General features: G+C 42.9%; 1 protein-coding gene across 1 annotated transcript in view; it reads right to left on the bottom strand.

Moving 5' to 3' along the window:
• The window catches only part of LOC104298874 (cytosolic phospholipase A2 beta), a 39,114-nt gene that overhangs the window by 4,488 nt on the left and 16,135 nt on the right, over positions 1–18,491 (bottom strand). The window contains exons 8-20 of the mRNA XM_009898984.2: positions 18,328–18,391; positions 17,777–17,904; positions 17,545–17,655; positions 16,218–16,255; positions 14,657–14,792; positions 12,884–13,020; positions 11,813–12,035; positions 10,685–10,802; positions 9,581–9,718; positions 7,899–8,003; positions 5,359–5,544; positions 1,797–1,963; positions 201–387 (exon numbers count right to left, since the gene is read on the bottom strand). Of these exons, the coding sequence (XP_009897286.2) occupies positions 201–387; positions 1,797–1,963; positions 5,359–5,544; positions 7,899–8,003; positions 9,581–9,718; positions 10,685–10,802; positions 11,813–12,035; positions 12,884–13,020; positions 14,657–14,792; positions 16,218–16,255; positions 17,545–17,655; positions 17,777–17,904; positions 18,328–18,391 (1,738 nt within the window). The remainder of the gene's footprint in view (positions 1–200; positions 388–1,796; positions 1,964–5,358; positions 5,545–7,898; positions 8,004–9,580; positions 9,719–10,684; positions 10,803–11,812; positions 12,036–12,883; positions 13,021–14,656; positions 14,793–16,217; positions 16,256–17,544; positions 17,656–17,776; positions 17,905–18,327; positions 18,392–18,491) is intronic.

Genomic DNA, 18,491 nt, shown 5'->3' with positions numbered 1-18,491 from the left:
TCTATTCTATTCTATTCAACTCTATTCACATAAAGGCTGTGTCCTCACTCTAAATTATTGCTACAAAGGACAAATAGGACCCGTGTTGTGCCCCCCCCCAACCTCCTCCTTCCCCCTCTCCCTCCTTTCCCCCCTCACCCCCCCTCCAAGAAAAAGGCCTGAACTCAATTAGAAAGTATAGTTTTGTTGGCTGCTCTTACCAGGCTCCTTGTATTTCTGAAAGCTGTCATTCACCAGAGGGAAATGGATGACTATGGGTGCTCTGGGGTCCTCTGCATCCGAAAACACGTAACATTCCTTTGGGTTCTTCTCATCTTCTTCACTTAGCTCCACTTTGGGGAATGGGATTTTCTGTATCTTGCAATACTTGTATGTCATCTCTAATTGCTGTGGACATGGAATGTCAATGCCTTAAAGCCAGCACTAAGACAAGAATCAGGTTTACTGAGGTATCATAGAAATACTACAGCATTCTAACCCGGTCCCTAGAACTGCCCAGCAATGAATGTGTAATCCAAACTAGCTACAGCTCCTTTTTGCCACCACTCATCACAAATCAGAAGAGGTTTCTTACCTGCCTATAATGTTGGTGGTTTTTTACAGCCAGAGGGAAAAAACAACACTTAGAATTTGTCATGAGGACAGACCAGGAGAAACCAATGTCATGTGCCCAGCAACTGCAATTCCCTGGGGCTTCTAAGTGTATATTGTAATCCACTACAGAGAAAAGAGCCTAACAGTTTCTACAGTCTTGATCTTGAAGGAAGTTTCTTTCCTCCTCCAAGATATTGTGACTGGTTTGCTCTTGAGCATATGATCAAAATTCAGAGCGACACTTACTTGGAAGTTTTAATAACACAATAACAGAGCATGTTAATCTTCACCCTCAGCAAGTTTGCTGATGACACCAAGCTGTGTGGTGCAGCAGACACACTGGAGGGAAGGGATGCCATCCAGAGGGACCTTGACAGGATGGAGAGGTGGGCACAAGCCAACCTCATGAGTTTCAACAAGACCAAGGGCAGGGTCCTGCATGTGGGTTGAGGCAATCCCAGGCACAGATCCAGGCTGGGCAGTGACTGGCTGGAAAGCAGCCCTGAGGAGAGAGACTTGGGGGTGCTGGTGGACAAGAAGCTCAACATGAGCTCTCAGTGTGCACTTGCAGCTCAGAAAGCCAATCAGAGCCTGGTCTGCAGCAAGAGAAGTGTGGCCAGCAGGTCAAGGGAGGTGATTCTCCCCCTCTGCTCAGCTCTGGGGAGACCCCACCTGGAGTACTGCCTCCAGTTCTGGAGCCTCTATTACAAGAGGGATCTGGAGGTGCTGGAAGGTGTCCAGAGAAGGGCCACGAGGATGAGCAGAGGGCTGGAGCACCTCTCCTATGAGGACAGACTGAAGGAGTTGGGGCTGTTCAGTCTGGAGAAGAGAAGGCTCCAAGGTGACTTCATTGTGGCCTTCCAGTATCTGAAGGGGGCTACAAGAAGGCTGGGGAGGGACTTCTCAGGATATCAGGGAGTGATAGGACTAGGGGGAATGGAATGAAGCTGGAGGTGGGGAGATTCAGGCTGGACATGAGGAGGAAGTTCTTCACCATGAGAGTGGTGAAGCCCTGGAATGGGTTGTCCAGGGAGGTGGTTGGGGCGCCATCTCTGGAGGTGTTTAAGCCCAGGCTGGACGAGGCTCTTGCCAGCCTGATCTAGTGTGGGGTGTCCCTGCAGGGGGGTTGGAACTAAATGATCCTTGTGGTCCCTTCCAACCCTGACTGACACTAGGATACTATGATACTATGATCTTCTCACCTTGAACACGTTCCCCAAACCATAATCAAGTGAGATGATGACATCCACGTTCCTCTCTGGTTTGAAAAGTGCTGCACCACTGGTGTTGATGAAATAGCCAACATCTATCAGGCAAAGGTATTTCTGCAACGGTGTCAGGTTGTTAGGGAAAGCATCCAGCACAGTGTCTGAAAAATATTTTAACACAGTTAGAGTTGCATTGGTAGGAAAGGAGTCAGTAATTCTCTCTGTGCTGCACATTAAGGGCAGCCCCTTCACCTCCCTCTGTATTGTGAGTCCACAAACGGGGCCTCAGGAGCATGCCCTCCAAACTACACATCTGTGCACACATCTGGCCTGTTCCCATACTCTCCTAGACACACTCACATGGCAGGCCATGAGGCAGCCAGGCAGAGAAAAGTGAAGCACAGACTCCATTGCTCTCACAGCTGCTCTGGGGAGTGTTTTTTCACAGAACATAATTTTTGCCATGTTTTTTTCCCCCTAAGAGAAGGGGAAAGCGTGAACAGAACCAATTTCACAGTGTAGCAACAGAGCTAACAAATGCAGTACATCACTGCACATTTGCATTGGGTTATTTTTGCTTTTCCATTCTCAGCATTGAAGTCCTTACAAAAGGTGAAAAAAACCCTTCAGTGATCTCTCATAGAAATTATCTTAGCCGTGCTGCAAAACAGAATAATCCAACACATCATGCACACAGCATCCCCTACCAACAGCTCAATATATTGCTTGAATTTATTAAACCTCATATTAACACCAAGAGGAGCCAAAAGGGGATTATAACAACAAGCAAGTTGAGATCTAAAGCCAGTTTCTAACACCTAGACCCTTGTTTCTCTGCTAGCAACCTCTCCACCCTGACCCACAGCCAGCAAGTCCACTGTTTTTCCTCTGGTACCATTTCTAGTCCCATGAAGTAAGAAGCATTTTGCCATGGTTTTAAATATCAAAAGAGTGCTTTAAGAATGTTCCTCAAGTTTACAAAAGGAGGTAGCAAAGCCCAGAGCAGACCTCTTGAGCCCTAAATCATTTGTGCTTAGGCACCGTAAGAAACTGAGGATCATAAACACACTGCAGGTAAATTCCAGCTCTTCCCTTCTTTCCATCTCTGCCTCCTCGGTCTCATTCTGTAGAGTTGATTTAAACCATGCAGAGTAACTCCAGCTTGTTCCATAGCCTGGAATGTTTGACAGCAGCTTGAAGTAATAACTCATTTGTTTTTCCATTCTCTCACTGTCAGGTCTTTATAAAAATTATTTCTTTCAGCATCCATGGCTGCTTGGAATTCACAGGTTCTGCTGCAATGACAGACATTTGCCTACAGCCCCTCACAGAAGAAACAGAGCACAGAGTATTCTATGGCCTAGTGAATATGGTTTTGTTGTTAAAATTCTCTTACTCGTTTTTTTAACACAGAGATGGAGCAATGCAGCATTTCTCCATGGCTGGATATGTGAGCTAGAAGTGGGCATTTCCTTAGGGAAGTCTCCTCTGCCATCCCACACTCAAAAGAGGACTCTGCCCAAGGAATTCCCCTGAAAGCATGAACCCTGCTGAAAATGCTTTACACTCATTCCAGGCTATGGTTCTCAAATTTCTTACCATAAAAATCAGGCTTTTCACATGGCATTTAAAGTCTTGGTTTAATGTGTCAGGTTACTTGAGCTGCAGAGAAGCTGTTAAAACACAGCTATATTCTGGGGACTGCAACTCCCACAAGGCTATCAGGCTATCATTTCTGCTCCTAGAGATGGATCCAGACCTAGTTTTAGACTGGTCTCATGCAGGCAGTCAAAAGAGGACACAAAAATCTTAGAATAGAATAGAATAGAATAGAATAGAATAGAATAGAATAGAATAGAATAGAATAGAATAGAATAAGAATAGAACAGAACAGAATAGAATTAAACAGTTTGGAAGAGACCTTTGAGATCATCGAGTCCAACCTATCATCCAACATTATCTAATCAATTAAACCATGGCACCAAGCACCCCATCCAGTCTCTTCCTAAACACCTCCAGTGATGGTGACTCCACCACCTCCCTGGGCAGCACATTCCAATGGCCAATCTCTCTTTCTGTGTAAAACTTCTTCCTAACATCCAGCCTAATCCTCCCCTGGTACAGCTTGAGACTGTGTCCTCTTGTTCTGGTGCTGGTTGCCTGGGAGAAGAGACCAACCCCCACCTGGCTACAACCACCCTTCAGGTAGTTGTAGACAGCAATAAGGTCTCCTCCTGAGGCTAAACAACCCCAGCTCCCTCAGTCTCTCCTCAGAGGGCTTGTGCTCCAAACCTCTCCCCAGATTTGTTGCCATTCCAGCAACTCAACATCTTTCCTAAATTGCTGGACACAGTACTCAAGGTGTGGCCTACCCAGTGCTGAGTACAGGGGCACAATGACCTCCCTGCTCCTGCTGGCCACACTATTCCTGATGCAGGCCAGGATGCCATTGGCCTTCTTGGGCACCCGGGCACACTCCTGGCTCATGTTCAGCCTACTATCGACCAGTACCCCCAGGTCCCTTTCTGCCTTGCCACTCTCCAGCCACTCTGACCCCAGGTCTCAGTACACTGTAGGCTCTGCCTTAATCCACAAAAAAGCTCCACCATCTCTTGCCACTGTCATTAAACCATGTAGCAGCGGCAACCAGCAACAAAAGTTGCTGTAACTTTTGTGAAGCAGAGGAGAGAAAATACAAGCTGGCAAAGGGAAGGGCTCAGAGGAGGCAGAGAACACATGTTTTCTTGCTGAAGTCAGATTAATCTTAATAAAGTGGGGTCCTCCCACACAGCTCATGGAACAAATGAGGATGCTGGGATTACAGGAAGGCTTGTGATGTACAAAATGTCAGCTCCACCACCTTGCTATCATTTCATAGATTGCTTTCATTTCATAGATCGTTTCACAGATTTTTGAAGTGCAACTATCATGACTGTTGATTCAGCCTACATGCAGAGCACAGGCCATAGATAGCTGCTGTTCAATTTACACATCAAGCCTACACACTCTCCTTGTTTAACATGTGGCTTTAACTTGCTGTCGTTGGATCTTGGGATTTGTGTTTCTGAAGGTTTAAAGAGAGGTCTCTGGATAAGTAGGATCATCAGGCAGACATACCACACATGGGCAACCACATGCTTGCAGCCAGGCCTGTTCCTCATCTGACCCACATAATAACCTGCTGCCTCATGTTTCTAGTGGCACCTTTGTTTCTTGACCTGAAAAGCTTCTACCCTTTCTGAATATTTTGACTGCTGTACCTACACGGAGCGACAAAATTCCTGTAGAAAAACCCCACCCTTTGACACACACTGCAGATATCTTCAGAAGGTGAAAGATTGTCATTGCATATATCTTCAGGAGGTGAAAGATTGGCACATGAACTACTTAATTTTAACCCATTACCCTAGAGAAGCAGACACCATAAACATAGTTCCACCTCAGCAGACATCCAAGCCCCGAGAAAATATCTCTAAAGGGGAGATTTCCAAAGTCTTAAACCCAAACAATCTGAGATGTTACCTGCACGCTGCAGCTAACTCTTTGTTGCAGTTACCTTTCCATTCAATAAATTTTTTCTGATGGATATAATCCTTGTGAAATTCTAAGCCTCTCAGGAAGTTATGAGACTTTGCCAGCAGTGGACGCTTGGTCATAATGTCCTGAAACATTTCATACAGCTTCCCTGACAAGCAAGACGGAGGCTCGATAACGGTGATGTCCTCCTCAGGGGAATGTTTTTCTGAAACAGAGAAGGAACTGTAAGGAAAACCATCAGCAATCTCTTCTGCTGGGCACCCTCTCTGCCCAGCTGCCCTCACAACTCATTCTGTGGGTTCCTCCCCTCTCTGTTTCTTGCAGTCTGCCTCCAGTTCTGGAGCCCCTATTATGAGAGGGATAGGGAGGTGCTGGAACGTGTCCAGAGAAGGGCCACAAGGATGATCAGAGGGCTGGAGCACCTCTCCTGTGAGGACAGACTGAAAAAGTTGGGGCTGTTCAGTCTGGAGAAAAGAAGGTGACCTTATTGTGACCTTCCAGTATCTGAAGGGGGCCTACAAGAAGGCTGGGGAGGGACTTCTCAGGATCTCAGGTAGTGATAGGACTAGGGGAAATGGAATGAAGCTGGAGGTGGGGAGATTCAGGCTGAACATGAGGAAGAAGCTCTTCACCATGAGAGTGGTGAAGCCCTGGAATGGGTTGTCCAGGGAGGTGGTTGAGGCCCCATCCCTGGAGTTGTTTAAGCCCAGGCTGGATGAGGCTCTGGCCAGCCTGATCTAGTGTGGGGTGTCCCTGCCCATGGCAGGGGAGTTGGAACCAGATGATCCTTGTGGTGCCTTCCAACCCTGACTGATTCTATGAGTCTATGAAACACACGCACATGACCAATCCCATTTCAACAAGGAGACAGCTGGTTTTCTTCAAAGCAAGCACAGCTTCTGCCTTTTACTTTTTCAAACTACACAGAGGCTTTGTACTTTTGCCTACAAGTCAAAGCTACCTTTCTCATTTGCTGCCATGGGAGGAGCTACTGAGCAGACCATGAGCGAATTTTGAACTGAAAACATTTGTAACATTTGAAGCAGGCCTCAAGCTTTAAAAGAAAAATATTTGTAAAATAAAATAATATAGAATAAATAGAATAGAATAGAATAGAATAGAGTAAAATAAAATAAAATCATAATAAAATAGATTAGAATAAAGAAAAATTAAATTAAATTAAATTTAAAAGAATAAAATAAAATAGAACAAAATAGAATAGAATAAAGGAAAATTAAATTAAATTAAAAAGGATAAAATAGAATAAAATAAAGCAAAATAGAATAAAACAGAATGAAGTAAAATAAAAAGAATAGAGTAAAATAAAATAAAATAGAATAATATAAAATAAACCAAAATAGAATAGAGTAAAATAAAATAAAATAATAATAAAATCGTATAGAATAGAATAGAATAAAGTAAAATTAAATTAAATTAAATTAAATTAAAAAGGATAAAATAGAATAAAATAAAGTAAAATAAAATAGAATGAAGAAAAAGAATAGAATAAAATAAAATAAAGTAAAATAAAATAAAATAGAATAATATAAAATAAAACAAAGTAGAATAGAGTAAAATAAAATAAAACCATAATAAAATAGAATAAAATAAAATAAAATAATAATAAAATAGTATAAAATAGAATAAAGTAAAATTAAATTAAATTAAAAAGGATAAAATAGAATAAAATAAAGTAAAATAAAATAGAATAAAATAGAATGAAGAAAAAGAATAGAATAAAATAAAGTAAAATAAAATAGAATAATATAAAATAAAACAAAGTAGAATAGAATAGAGTAAAATAAAATAAAATCATAATAAAATAGAATAAAATAGAATAGAATAAAGTGAAATTAAATTAAATTTAAAAGGATAAAATAGAATAAAATAGAATGAAGTAAAAGAAATAGAATAAAATAGAATGAAGTAAAAGAAAAAGAATAGAATAAAATAGAATGAAGTAAAATAAAATAAAATAGAATAATATAAAATAAAACAAAATACAATAGAATAGAGCAAAATAAAATAGAATAAAACAGAATAGAATAAAGTAAAATTAAATTTAAAAGGATAAAATAGAATAAAATAAAGTAAAATAAAATAGAATAAAATAGAATGAAGTAAACTAAAAAGAATAGAATAAAATAAAATAAAGTAAAATAAAATGAAATAGAATAATGTAAAATAAAACAAAATATAATAGAATAGAATAGAATAGAATAGAATTAAATTAAAAAGAATAAAATTGAATAAAATAAAATAGAATAAAATAGGATGAAGTAAAATAAATAGAAATAATAAAATAAAACAAAATAGAATAAAATAAATACATTAAATGTATGAAATGAAATGAAATGAAATGAAATGAAATTAAAACCTCACATAGTAATCATTCTGACACAGGTGAACATCATGCAGGAAGATACACAGTGAGGCAACACAACACGCAGCAGTTTAAGGAGAACATGTGAGAGGTTATTCACAAGCAGCAGCAATAGCGCATCTGTCTTAATCCTCCCCTGAAGAGTTAATCCTCCCCTGAAGAGTTAAAACTCTTACCTATATCTACCATATCTTTGGCCCAGCGTTCCCAGAACTCATTTGAATTTGAGGACCAGTACAAGCCGTCCAGCAAATTCCTCGTGAAGATGTTTGTCCAAAGACCTGCAAGTCAGACCAGATGGGAAAAATACTGCACCGCCATACGCTGACCACCGACATCAGAAGTACCCATGCTAGCTGTTACTGGCCCACATGAACTGACCCTGCTGTGACACAGCTTAAGCAATAGGTCTCACAGAGTTCAAACATAATGGTGTCAGTACTTCAGTGTCCTTTCTCACAAGGTAACAACTCGCAGACCAGTCACTGTATAGCACAGAGTAACAAAATAAGAGGTATCAGTCACTCAGACTCTGGTTTTTGAGTGTTTGCTGTGTCCTTAAGAAAGCAAGCAGGCTTTGAAAGCATGGTAAGGCCCACAAGCACAAAGCCCTTCTTTAAACTGAATTATTCTATAGAATAGAATAGACTAGACTAGACTAGACTAGACTAGACTAGACTAGACTAGACTAGAATAGAATAGAATAGAATAGAATAGAATAGAATAGAATAGAATAAAGCAGGTTGGAAGAGACCTTCAAGATCATTGCATCCAACCCATTATCCAACACCATCTAATCAACTAAACCGTGCAACCAAGCACCCGATCAAATCTCCTCCTGAACACCTCCAGTGATGGTGACTCCACCACCTCCCTGGGCAGCCCATTCCAATGGGCAAATCACTCTCTGTGAAGAATTTCTTCCTAACATCCAGTCTAAACCTCCCCTGGTGCAGCTTGAGACTGTGTCCTCTTGTTCTGGTGCTGGTTGCCTGGGAGAAGAGACCAGCCCCCACCTGGCTACAACCTCCATTCAGGTAGTTGTAGAGAGCAAGACACTTCCCCCTCCCCACCCTTTCAGACATGTTTTTCTCCTCTGGAGTTCAGCTGATCCAAGATCAAAAGACAATTTGCTCTGTAGGTGAGTCTGCCTTTGGAAAAGAGAGAACTATCCTTTGTCATTAAGCCTCATGCCAGGAACAAATTCAGTCTCTAGCAGACTTCACAGTGAGAGAAACACAATTTCTGTCTCTACTGAACACCCTTGGTTTTGGTATCAAAAGCTAAAATTCTGACAAGGATTCAAAATCTGCAAGAGGCAGATAGATTTCTCTGACTTGCTGCTTTTCCCCTTCACCTTTAGAAGCAGAAGAGCCAGTCAAAGCTGGAAGTTAAAAGGACTTCCCTCATCTGTATGGGCAGGGAAGATTAGTACACTGTTATGAACCCATTAAGCTCAAATAGTTCTCACCTTGATGGGTTGACCTAAGTAATCTATATTTTATTTGCTGCTCCTTCCAGTTCTACCCCAGCAATGCCTAGAAATACAGTTAATGATGTGGAAGAGGCAGGGAAGAAAGGCTTATTATTTCCCCAACTTGCTTTCTCCACCTTCTTGTTTGGTTCAGAAAATGGGAAGGAGAACCTGCTGCAACTTTCCCAAATCCACCCAGGTTAAAAGTGAATGCAAGAGGAAAACAAGCTTTACAGAGAGCAGAAGTGTACAAAAAGATAAAAAAATCCATTGTATCAAGACACAGAGCAGACCTGCTGGAATGAGTGTTTACACAACACAGTGGTTAGCTAGTGCCATGATTTCCACCATGTTGTGGTTAATTACATTGCGCTGATAGATCACCTTCCAGATAGCAGATCCGGGATTCTGGCAGCTTCTTCACTCTCCTTCCCATGAAGAACTCACTGTCAAAATATTCTGAGGGAATGGAGGTTCCATATTTTGGTATGGCCACCTCATAAGGAGAGAACTCTGCCCACTCTAGAAAAGAATTGACACATGGCATGCTTACTGTACCAAAACCAACAAAACAAAGCCTTCCCTGTGGATAAAGCTACCCACAAGCTCCACAAACCCTCCTTGTCTCAGCAGCTCTGTACTATCAGTAGCTTTGCATTGCAAATTACTCTGTCTAGTCCCACAAAAACTGAGAGGTGATTTGCATACAAAAGGAACTCACTTTTGCTCCTTAGAAAGAGTTAGCTTCATGAACTCAGATATATATATACTTCTGTATTAAGATTCTGGGATCCCACCTGCCTCTCTAAATCAAGAGCATCAAAGGTACAACAATGCAAGTGTGATCCAACCCACCAGGTATGACTGGCATGCAACCTCTACTAACCCAAACCTGTCAGTCTACATGATATAACAAAGCAGCCTGAAGACACTCCAGCTCCTAACTAGAAAGTATCACAGTGTGGGCATGGCCACAGAGTTTCCCGACTCAAGCTGCCCTGGATGGGTATTGCAGTAGAACAGTAGCTATAAACCTAGCCAAATACAACTACTGTTGGGGTTTTTTCTTACCAATATCTGCTTTTTTAAACACCTTTTGTTGAAAGTAGCCTGTGTCCACTTAAAGGGTGTCATATCACACCCATTTAGCAGCCATACTCCACCCCATTTTTACACCCTCATCACTGTAGTATTCAAGGAAGTGACAGAGCCACTTTTCACAGCACCTCTGCAAAGCCATTTTATAGGTAGAGCTTCAGTCCAGATGTTCAGAAATGCCCTGTTCATGCCTGAGCATGTTACCCAGCAGATCTGCTCTTTCCAATCAACACCCAGCAGTTTGCCAAACAGACACTTTGTTAAAAGATGAATACTGAGCCAGGGCCAGCAACAGGTGTGTGTCCCTGCTACTCTCCACACTCACACACTCTCCCTCCAAATTCTCTTTACTCTTCATTCAGAGCCAGAAGAGACTCTAGGAATGCTTACCTCTAAATTTGAAGGTACCAAACTTTTCACCTTTCACATTGAGGACTGCATAGAAAGGCAGTGGGTTTTGTCCGTGCTCCAAAGCCTTGCGCTGGTCTGTGAGTTTGTACTTTCTTGGCTAATCAAAGAGATTAAAAAATAGCACAGTAAATCTCTGGAGAAGCAACAGGCAAAACATTGTGCCACAATCTACCTGGGTGCAGAGAGATAACAGATGTTTTACAACTCAGAGGAATTAATGAGTCACATCTTTATGAGGTCTCTTCTTCCATGTTCCAGCTCTTCCTTCCGAGTTGCCTTTTTGTTGCCTAGTAACCTCTTCATTAATATCTAAGTGCCTTGACTGCCTGCACCCCACAAATCTTCACTAAGGCTCAGACTGACATTCTCATGAGGACAAATAACTCTAGCTTTTAAGTGTCAGACTGAAGACCTGAATTTTGGGGGGCATTGCACAGTTCTCTCTGATAGTTTGCCTACTAGCTGTTGGGTGCCCTAGTACAGAGGCAGCTTCAAAACATTAGCCAGTCTGGACAATCCTGGCTATGTGATTTAGGAAAGATGTTGACTTGCTGGAACATGTCCAGAGAAGGGCAATAATGTTGGTGAGGGGTTTGGAATACAAGGCCTATGAGGAGAGGCTGAGGAAGCTGGGGTTGCTTAGCCTGGAGAAGAGGAGGCTCAGGGGAGACCTTATTGCTCTCTACAACTACCTGAAGGGAGGTTGTAGCCAGGTGGGGGTTGGTCTCTTCTCCCAGGCAACCAGCACCAGAACAAGAGGACACAGTCTCAAGCTGCACCAGGGGAGGTTTAGACTCGAGGTGAGGAAGAAATTCTTCATAGAGAGAGTGATTGGCCCATTGGAATGGGCTGCCCAGGGAGGTTGGTTGCACGGTTTAGTTGATTAGATGGTGTTGGATGATGGGTTGGAAGTAATGATCTTGAAGGTCTCTTCCAACCTGGTTTATTCTATTCTGTATTCTATCCTCTGTCATTGTTTACTAATCACACAGGGATGCCTCCGTCACTTTGGATTGGTTCCACGCATTATGTCATGCTCTCAAAGAGTAAAGCTCTAAAGAAAATGAGTGGATGCTTCTTGGATGTGTGGCAGGACCACAGACATACCTTTTCATGCAAGAACATTTCCTGAACAAGTGACCACAAAGTCGTAAAAGATGACACATGTCCTGCTTTTGCCCTCTCAGCGATCTCCTTGTGATAGTACTTCAGATGCTCTATAGACATAAGGTTGAATTTGCACTTTGTCACTTGTTCTTTTACTGCCTTAAGTGGCCCCTCCAGAGACCTCTGTGACCAGTCAGCATGCTCATATAGGTCTGCTAGGGTCCTGAAGAACAGAAACATGAGAAAATCATTGACTTATTCAGATAGGTTTGGAAATTTACCCAACCACTCTCACCAAAGGAAGCCTAAACTGAAGTTCTGATTGAGAGCCAACAGTAATAGCTTTAGCAGGGTACTATGTTTACTTATGTGATGGTTTAGAGGCTAGGTGCCTTTAAGAACCACAAAGTTACAAACCTCCAGGAGGTCCAGAGAACCCAGGAGGTGGACAAGAATGTACTTTATTCCCATAAGTCCTGCATCCCTACAAAACTGGCTGCAGAGTCAGTTTTCTGTCCCTTTCCATCCCTCTCTCCTACCTGGAGGACACACAGGCTGTTATCTCTTGCAGGGGAAGCCTGGTGTTGGCCTTGGCAATGCTGCCAGTTAGGTCTGGAGTGGCCTAATTGGGACTTGGAGCTGCCAAGCTGAATTTAAGCTGCGTCACGATGGTGTGGTGTGAGGGGCAGAGAGGCACCAGGGTAAGGGGGCTGGGGGGAGGCATGAAGGCATGGGTTTGTTGGCCTCATTTAAAAGGAGGTTTGTGTGAAGCTTTAGCTTAATCAGCTTCTGTGTTAAACCCAGACTATGGATTCTGTGTATGTTACATGCTCTGTACTGTTGTATGTAGCTATGGATAGCACTTCCATTTCAACTTTCCGATGCTACCCCATCCTTTGTGTGAGCGTTTTCCTTTCACCCCTTCTGGAAGAGGTAGAAGAGCATCTGTCTCTCTCTGAACTAATCAAACTTATGAACAATGCAAGACTTTGAAAGAGGTGCCTCTCTCTCCCTTTGTGGGAATGTAATGTCACAGCCAGCCAAACCACAAATCTCATGCTCTGTACGCACCATGTGGAGCCAGACGCCCCAGTGACATAGGTGACACAGTCCAACAGATGAAGCTTCTGAAGAGCTAAGAGGTGGCCAAACATAGCTGACATTGCTCTGAGGCCGCCACCTGTTGCCATAACAGCTATTACTGGGACCTGTTCAAAACATAAGCATTATCTTCAAAAAGTTACTCACTTGGAAAGGCCTAATTACAGCTCTTAGAATTTCCCCAGCAGACTTTGGAGGACAATGGCATTAAATCAACATTCAGTCAGACTTTACCAGTACCTTCTTTAAATCAACCTCCAGATACTCAGTGGGTTTCCCCAAACCCCAATGCCTGGATGAGTTTCAATATGCAATGATTTCCACTTTCCTTCATCTCCTTGTTCCTTATAGTTGGGACTGCAGTTTTTGCTTGTAAATACAGCTTCATTTGCTTCTAACTGAGTTGGTCTGGCTTGAAAGTTAATGCTGGGGAGAAACTTCAACCCACCACAAATTCATAACAGATAATGGTATGATTTTACTACAATTTTTTTTCAAGGTAATAAATGGAATTGAAAATGGATTCAGTGATGTCCTGAGTAGAGTTCAGAGAAGGAAAATATCTATCAGGCAAACAAACCAATTCTTTGGACAGCACCCATTCAGCCAGTATAATTCCAGCAAGAAAATAAATGCTCACTGAAGAATTAAGACTGGATCTTGGTAACCAAGCATACTTCAGCTGGAGCTTGTTAAAAACATGGTCTTTCTCCACTCTACAGAATTCTGATTTTTTTCTGAAAAGTGTTTTGAAAATGAAAAACCAACCCACAGGTAAGCCTAAAGAAGGGACATCACAGTGATTTCATGAATATCCATGTGAGGTGAATTTCAAATGCATCTGTTTTCCTACTTGTTTGGGGTTGTCTGGCTGGGCTGTGTTTAACACAATGCACCTCGTATCTTGCTCACCCACTGCATCAGAATGTTGGAAGCTCTGGCTCTGAAGAGTTGTGTATTATGTGCATAGCCAGCAGGTCAAGGGAGGTGATTCTCCCCCTCTGCTCTGCTCTGGTGAGAGCCCACCTGGAGTGCTACATCCAGTTCTGGAGCCCCTATTACAGGAAGGATCTGGATATGCTGGAGTGTGTCCAGAGAAGGGCCACGAGGATGAGCAGAGGGCTGGAGCACCTCTCCCATGAGGACAGACTGAGAGAGTTGGGGCTGTTCAGTCTGCAGAAAAGCAGGCTCCATGGAGACCTTATTGTGGCCTTCCAGTATCTGAAGGGGGCCTACAAGAAAGCTGGGGAGGAACTTTTTAGAGTGTCAGGTAGCGATAGGACTAGGGGGAATGGGAAAAAAAACTACAAATGGGTAGATTCAGATTGGATGCTAGGAAGAAATCCTTCACCATGAAGGTGGTGAGACACTAGAATAAGTTGCCCAGAGAGGTGGTGGAAGCCTCAACCATCCCTGGAGAATTTTAAGGCCAGGATGGATGTGGCTCTGAGCAACTTGATCTAGTGTTAGGTGTCCCTGCCCATGGCAGAGGGTTGGAACTAGATGATCCTTGAGGTCCCTTCCCAGACCATTCTATGTCCTTGGGAATTTGACCCATTGAAAAGAATAGAGACATGAACAGATGAGGATGGGGTATGCCACACTGAGAGCTTCTGCTCTGCTGCTATTCATACCAATGGGTTTGGCATCAACATGCAAAAATGACTAGAAATTTTGTGGGGAGTTGTGCCAGTTCTAATTCAATAGACCCCACACCCCATGCTTGGAATCCAGCTCACAGACCTCATGGCCATGTAGATCTCTTCCCAGATGAAGAACCCTTTTCAAGGCATTGGCAACCACTCTCTTCCTTTTCAGCAGGAATTCTTGCTCTTCTCGGCACAGGTCATACCCAAAGCGCACATCCAGCTTTTCAGTGCTGAAACATAAATCAGCCCAGAGGCACAGGTGTTTAAAATGTATATGAGGCTATTTACAGCAACTACACTCCACTAGACATCATTATAAAAAAATCATGATTCTCTGTTCAGGTTTAGAGAGAGAATCACAGCGTCCAGTTTCAAAGACATCAACTGCTTTGCTTCTGTGCAGTTTATTTTCTGATGTTTCAATATGAGTTTTACTGCCAGCTAAGGATAGCTAATATGGGGGGGGGGGGGGGGGAAAGCAGGCTTCTTTGTGTCTTTCAGTAGCTTTGTAAGCTGAATCTTTTCTGTTTCTGCTTCATATTGCTCAGTCAAGGGTGTCTTTTGTGGGGATTTGTACCACAGGTTTGTACAGAAACAGTAAGATAAAAAAGATGTTCAGATAATTATTACAAGAGGGATATGGAGGTGCTGGAGTGTGTCCAGAGAAGGGACACGAGGATGATCAGAGGGCTGGAGCACCTCTCCTATGAGGACAGACTGAAAAGAGTTGGTGCTGTTCAGTCTGGAGAAGAGAAGGCTCCAAGGTGACCTAATTGTGGCCTCCCAGTATCTGAAGGGGACCTACAAGAAGGCTGGGGAAGACCTTCTCAGGATATCAGGTAGTGATAGGACTAGGGGGAATGGAATGAAGCTGGAGGTGGGGAGATTCAGGCTGGATGTGAGGAAGAAGTTCTTCACCATGAGAGTGGTGAAGCCCTGGAATGGGTTGTCCAGGGAGGTGGTTGGGGTGCCGTCCCTGGAGGTGTTTAAGAGCAGGCTGGATGAGGCTCTGGCCAGCCTGATCTAGTGTGGGGTGTCCCTGCCCATGGCAGGGGGCTTGGAACTAGATGATCCTTGTGGTCCCTTCCAACCCTGGCTGATACTATGATAGTTTTGGTTTATTTGTTGTCATTATTTTACAGTGTCACATTTTGTCTTCCCTAGCTTGTTCTTCTTTCCATTGATATCACCAGAGCCATAATCCATTTAGTTAAGAATATCTGAGTGCTTTGAGTAACACATGAATTCTGGATGTTTTGATTATTTCAAATTCTCTTTTCCCTCTGCCTTCTTCCTGCTTCCATGTCCCTTCAATCTCAGTCCTTTGTTCTCTCGCTCAGTGACTAAGTTCCTCACTGTTTGAAAGTCTCATAATGTTTTGGGGGTTTTTTGTTGGTTTAGTTTGGGTTTTGGTTTGGTTTTTTTGTTTGTTTGTTTGTTTGTTTGATGCTACATCTTGGTGTGAGTCTTTTGCCCCAAGGACATTTAACTTTGATCTGTTGTGGTGACTCTTTAATAGCAGCTTAACTATTGTTATGTTTTGCCCCTAGTCTTGTGCATTCCTCATATCTAAATAAAGGATTCTCTGTTCCAGAATCCACAGCTCAAAGAGTAATAAAACCTTTAGAGGGGGGGAAAAAAAAGAGTTGTCTTACCAGTCATTTAACTGGAGGTACAACTGCAGTGGCACATTCTGTAAATGAAGAAATGACAGCAGGAATGTGAATGACTGGAGAAAAGAGAAGTTTTGAGCTCCAGATTTTCAGTGCCTCCTGGAAAGGCCCACCACTACCACCCTGTGTTTTGGAAAACTGTGCCAAGCAAGAGAAGGAAAGCAACTAAACACTGAACATATTACACAAGAAGAAAAAAAAACACCCAAAACACAAAAGAGGCAGGTTGGGTGGAAGTGACTAGATGAGTAGGCTGTGAAAAACGACTTCTTCATTGCTGTGAATATGCCTTTTCCATAAACCATCCTAAGCCAGCAGCAGTATCACATTGCCACTCTCCTGTTCTTGAGGATGAAGAACAGCAGCCACATAAAGACAGTGACAGAATGATAGAATGGTCTGGGTTGGAAGGGATCCCCAAAGGTTATCTAGCTCAACCCCCTCTCCAGTATGCAGGGACACCCCAAACTAGATCATGTTGCCCACAGCCCCAACCACCTCCCTGGACAACCTATTCCAGTGTTCCACCACCCTCATAGTAAAGAACCTGTTCCTAACATCCAATCTAAGTCTGCTCCTCTCTGGTTTGAAGCCATTGCCCCTTGTCCTATCAAGGGGATAGTCAAGTCACCACATCTTTTCAAAACATTACTGAACATAAAAGAGAGTCCAAACAGAGGGGTGGGGAATCACTAGTGGTGAAACAGACATTCATTCTCCCTGCTCTTCATGGAAAAGGCTGCTGAGAAATTCACCTCCTATTTTTGCCTCTCATTTGCTGCAAGGTCTGGGAAAGGACATCTGGCCCCAAAGCAGCATCACTACTGCTTTTATAGCATCTTAGAGTTTTGTCTCTCCACCAATTACCATCACGACTGCACACATAGAAGAATGCAACAGAATTTTTCTCTGAGGGCAACATTCAACTCATCTAAGTTTAGCATCCTGAATTTGCATGTTATAGACTGAGCTACCCCCTGAGCTTGATAAAGAGCAATGGGGCATCCCAAAGCCTTGTTGGGGGGTATTGACTGTTCAACTGTGTAAGCACAGCAGAGGTTGGCCTGAAATGCATCTAAAACTGGCCAGGCTGAGTTCCCAAGTATCCAAGCATCACCAAGTATCTTCTTGACAGAAAATGTCTGGTTCTCAAGAAAAACCTAACCTTTCTCCCAGAAAACTTGTATTTGCACAGACCTCTCACTCAGATTTATTAATCTAGTTATTTATTTAATGTGATGGTGTTAAATACTGAGGCTTTTTCTACTCTTCTCTCCAAAAAAAATGATACAAGTGGTGAAGCACTTACATGTCTTACAGGGAGGGTTACTTTCACTGTATGTCCGACAGGGAGAAATTTCAGTGGTACTGTTAAGGTGTCACTCAAATTGCTGTTGTCATCTTCCTGATCAGAAACTTTCTACAGAGAGCAAAATGAAAGGGGTTTACTCACAGAACAGAAACAATCCAGTTCTTTACAGTGTTGGTGACACTGGGAACAAGGAAGCAGTAGAAGAGTGGTACTGCATAGTGCCCATTACCTGCAGCCTGACTCTTAGGACTGGCTCCCAAGCCTTCACGCAATGGAAGTAGAAAGTATCTGTGTCTTCTGTAGTCCTCTGTGTTCCCTCATGAGATGCAGGCACCGAAAGCACGAGGTTTTTACCCTCTAGTGAAAACAGATTTGTTTAGAGAACAATAATGCTGTTCAGGCACAACAGCTAACACAGCTGGCAAACTTTCTGCTGGAGTCACTCCCTCTAGTAACTCCTCTGTAAGCTGCCACATTGGCAACGTTCCCTACAGCACAGGGACTCATACCCCTGCCTTCAACCCAGAGCTTGGAGTGCTCCCCAAGTCAACACCCTCTCATACTTCCACCAGCAAAGTTTACTGTGTTCAGACTTGGTAGCTTCAAGGAAAATATGCAGAGATGGATGTTACAGCTCGAGGCAGTTCAGGGACTTTGACTGCATTACATTTTATTGTCTTTGTAGTATTCTTAGATGTCCTAAGTGCCTCCATCTGGGTCTGCATGATAACGATAGGATTGATCTGGTCACGGCCTCACCTCACAAAGAAATCAGCATACCTTTCAAATATTTCTTGCTTTCATTAGCGTCCACTTGCACTGCCAAGCAGCAAACCTCACGGGACTGTAAGAGACAGTAGTGGAAAAGCGTGAAGATCATAGAGTCATAGAATCAACAAGATTGGAAAGGACCTCAGAGATTATCAAGTCCAACCTATCACCCA

Source organism: Dryobates pubescens, chromosome 5 (genome assembly GCF_014839835.1).
Source record: "Dryobates pubescens isolate bDryPub1 chromosome 5, bDryPub1.pri, whole genome shotgun sequence".
NCBI classification, from domain to species: Eukaryota; Metazoa; Chordata; class Aves; order Piciformes; family Picidae; genus Dryobates; species Dryobates pubescens.
Note: the sequence above shows the minus strand (reverse complement) of the source record. Positions and strands in the feature narration are given on the sequence as shown.